The sequence below is a fragment of the Adiantum capillus-veneris genome, chromosome 10 (genome assembly GCF_014529385.1).
Source record: "Adiantum capillus-veneris isolate H3 chromosome 10, ASM1452938v2, whole genome shotgun sequence".
Lineage (NCBI taxonomy): Eukaryota > Viridiplantae > Streptophyta > Polypodiopsida > Polypodiales > Pteridaceae > Adiantum > Adiantum capillus-veneris.
In genome coordinates this window covers 158987467-158991672 of record NC_140940.1, presented here as the reverse complement: position 1 = coordinate 158991672, position 4206 = coordinate 158987467, and the positions used below count along the sequence as shown (strand labels likewise).

Genomic DNA, 4206 nt, shown 5'->3' with positions numbered 1-4206 from the left:
TTATTGCAACCAGCCTAGAATCTGTTCTCATATATTCCTTGAACCATATAATAAGCTCATGTCGTGCTAAAAAAGTGAGAGATTTACCACCATTGGGTAGTTTTTTTTAAATTTTCCATTTTGGTTTCGGAGTTGTAAAGTGGGTTTATAAAAGAGAATGTGATATTTTTACAAAAAACCAAGTCCAGAGTCAACTTTCCGGAGCAACTCCAGCTACATTGCACACTCGGTGAAACAAACCATGCTACAAAGCATTTTCTGAACAATGAACAGATAGTATAAATTTAAATGCACGGACAGCTCATATTGTACACCACATACCCAATTGTAATGGATAAGAAACTATTCCATAGTCGATACCTGGTCCGTAAATTAGTTGCGAGTTTATTGTATTAAGCCTCGGATGATCATAAATAGAAGTTTTACACCTACTTCCCAACCCTATAGTAAGCTTTATGTCATTCAGCTATCACTAGGGTAAAATATGCACCAATCATAACGGTGAGAGTATAACCAGTTTTGGGTAATCAATTTTCTTTCCAATCTGGTCTAGGAGTCAAAAACAGTGGGTCTATAAAAGATGGGTGATATTCTTACAAAAACCAAGTCCAGAGTAACCTTTCCGGAGTTTAGCATCTTCAGCTAATCTGCTTACCCACGGTATCTAATAAATTATGGCATACAGTCAAGAACAGGTTTTTTCCATAACAACTGCACATCTTTATCTGTCAAGTACATCTACTCTGAGAGAAACCTTACTCCGTTATGAACTTCATTTATTTCCGCAGTTAGGAACCTCAGTTTCCCAAACTAAGTGGTGGACCTATCAGGACCGAGTGACTTGAGTGACTCTTTGGGGTCGTGAGCATTTCAAAAACAATATCCGATTAGCGATGGTTGCTGAGGCACTGGGCCTAGGGCCACAGTATTATTACGTAGAACATTCAATAAAGTCAGGTTTTTCAGATCGGTTATACCTGCTAGCCTAGTTTCTACCTTCTCATAAGATTTTCTTGTACAGTAGTTATGGTCATCAACTAAGAGGGTATTTTAACATTACTCCCCGCACTTGGGAGTATGGGGTAGTCTTGGCGACTCATATCCTACCCTGAGCTGAGCATCCAAACACCTGCTTCTACTGTGACATTTGTTTGTGTGATCATGTAATGGGCGGCATAATAGAGATGTAGATGAAGGGCTCTTGAAATAATCATCAGCTAAGATTTTTTGTCCAGTGAAAGATTGTGTGTGTGTGTGTGTGTGTGTGTGTGTGTGTGTGTGTGTGTGTGTGTGTGTGTGTGTGTGTGTGTGTGTGTGTGTGTGTGTGTGCGTGTGTGTGTGTGTGTGTGTGTTTGTGTTTGTGTCAGTGTGTTTGGGCATGTGTTGCACACGTGTGATGACGAGCGAGTAGGGTAGCTGGGTGGACAACTTAGGTACTTGTTGGCAAGAATGGGGTGGTCGCTTGCAAGTTGTGGGTCATTAACATCATCTGCTGGAGTAGCCGCTACATGCATGGCAGCAGGAACAAGTTCATGCAAGAGACGAAATTGGACATCGGCTGCCAAAAGCGGGCATCATGTTAGACATCGTTCATCATCTTCTTCAATGGTGTCTGCATCAGATTCTGCCTTTATTTCAGCGGCAGCAAGGTCGACTCCATCTGTTGGATGTAGGGGCTCCATCAGGGATCCAAGGAAGGTGGTTATAATTACTTCCTCATCATGGGTTGTAGCAAGAACAACTTCGTCTGCATTAGTCGGCAAGACCTCGACCGGTAAATCAGGAACAATTTCATTTGCAGTAGTTGGTAAGACCTCGACCACAGAGTCATTTGCAGGCGTTTGAAAATCACCTCTGGAGGGGGCCGTAGCTAATTAACACTTGTGTGAATCAAGGCAGAGGCGGGGCATGTTTGAGAAGGCTTCCGTGCCAAGCGCAGAAGCTTCAAGACATTTGCAGAAGAGGGGGCCGCCATGTGAGTATTGGGCATCTTCAGGAGCCAAAGTTTGGGACGCGGCCTCTTTCTTTAGGTTCTTCAATTCGAAAGAGTTGGCTATATTAGGCGCATGAAGGAGGCCTTGATTGGTTCCTTGGTTAGGCTCAGCCAGAGCAGCATTGAAAGAGGCAAGTTGTGGGGCTGGCTGGGCTCTGCAGGTTGAGGAGTCATCTGCACAGGCATTTGGCAGGGTGCGGCCAGGTGCAAGATTAAGTGCCGCTCGGATAGTGCACGCAGGAATGGCAGGGCTGAAAGGGTTGGAAGTTGGGCACGGTGCTTCAGGATGACACGCCGAACCTGCTTGCCAGGGGCCAATAGGATCTTGCGAGTATTCAGGGTATGGGCAAGAAGGGGCAGCGTTATCAGCATGGAGAGGAGAATATTGGCGATTGATACCATGTGTTAATCTGGTTACAACGGGGTCATTCATATAGAAACTGAGTATGTGTGTTTTGAAGAGGCATATGAGCAAACTTGCTCTAAATTTAAGAGGGATAATCACACTAACAATCTCATATTATAACTAAAAAATCCATAATTTGAACCGACTTGAAAATCTTCTTGCCCAAATATGAACCTACCATTTTTTATTTTGAACATGTTTTGGATAAACGAACCTATCATTTCCCGAGCCCTATGGCCAACACGGCATTCCTTACAAGACCAGTCTGTGGGCGATTCAACATGAAGCCCAATAATTACTACGGCTGCTAGGACAGGCCTACAGCCAACTTCTCTACAATGGCTCAACAGTGAAACCCTCTCAACCCTCCATGTGATGATACAGGACCCTCCATTGCGGCGGTTGTAGCAAACATGAATTGGCCTTCTGCCAACAGATATGTAGCACGTTTTCAAGCGTGACAAACACACAAAGAGGAGATAATTGAATACCTCAGGGAGATGGTGCAGGGGCTCATACATGAATTTTTTGAGAAGACAAGGTGCTGGCCAGATAGTGTAATTATGTTTCGAGATGGTGTAAGTAAAGGTCAGTTTGATGAATTTTTACAGAATGAGGTTAAAGATAGGGGATCCTGATTATAAGCCATTGATTACATGGATAGTGGTCCAAAAACGGCATCACACGAGGCTATTTCTTATTGATGACATCTACAAGGACAAGAACAATAATACCAGATGGTTATGAAACGCAGGTTTAGTGAATCTGGGTTGACGTGTGGGAGAACATTGCCCTCTATAAATATTTACCTATCTTACTCTTGGATGAGGCCACTAATGCTCTCGATGCAGAATCGGAGGGTGTGGTGCATACTGCCCTTGATCAAGCACTGATGCATGACGCTCGTTGTTACCCACTGCCTGTGCTCGCCCCATCACAGTCTTCCACAATTGCCAAGTCGCGAGGTCGGAAAGCATGAGGAACTTTTGCGGAGGATGGGGACTATGCTACACTCACTCAAGCTACTACCGTAAATAATGATGCCCACATGGGACTGCAGCTATAGATATGTCCTACCCCCTCAACCATTGCCGGCACTAACCGAGGTGCTGGCTCACCCTCTCAACCGCCAAGTGAGCAGCGTTCATGATAAAACACAAACTCTTCGGTTTGTCGCTTTGTACATGTCAATAAAAAGAGGTGCTCACTCCTCATGATACCTACGTCTATTTGGCACACCAGAATATTGAGAGAATTTCAAATTGGTCACTACTCCCACCTAGCCATGACAGTAGGAGTCGATGCTTGCACTGTCAAAAGAAAACACAACAGTATGTGGTATATTTTTCAAATCAGCACAAGTGGTTAACAAACTTCATGCCCGAGATGTTATCTCTTGAAGTTGGACTTAGAGCAGGGTATGTCTGAGGTGGCCAGGACTAAGGCCTGAGTTGTTTCCATCCGCTCCAAAGCAAGGGCCTATCTCCTTCATTGCAACAACAAAAGTCTTTCTAACAAAATAAATCTCTGAATTAAACCTCTCTCAAAAAAGGAATTACGATAACTTGTAAATGCATGTGGTGTTGCCTTCTGGAATTTATATAGAGGGGATCAACTAGAGGAATTAAAAAAATTACTTGATATAATGATTGGCTATAATCAACAAAAGGTTGATACATTTGTGGACCATCACAGAGTGTTTCAAATATGAGTGCATAAAAATATGCTTGACCACTCATACATCCTCTCATTAACAACACCCTTTATGTCTTTGGCTCACCCATGGACATGCAATTTTTTTTTAAAG

The 4206-nt window shown here is 43.4% G+C and overlaps 1 protein-coding gene across 1 annotated transcript; it reads right to left on the bottom strand.

The window, feature by feature from the left end:
- Positions 1-1874: 1874 nt before the first annotated feature.
- LOC147449949 (uncharacterized) lies at positions 1875-2426 on the bottom strand. The gene has a single exon (XM_086522748.1). The coding sequence runs from the start codon at positions 2424-2426 to the stop codon at positions 1875-1877; it is 552 nt and encodes a 183-aa protein (XP_086378874.1).
- Positions 2427-4206: the final 1780 nt, after the last annotated feature.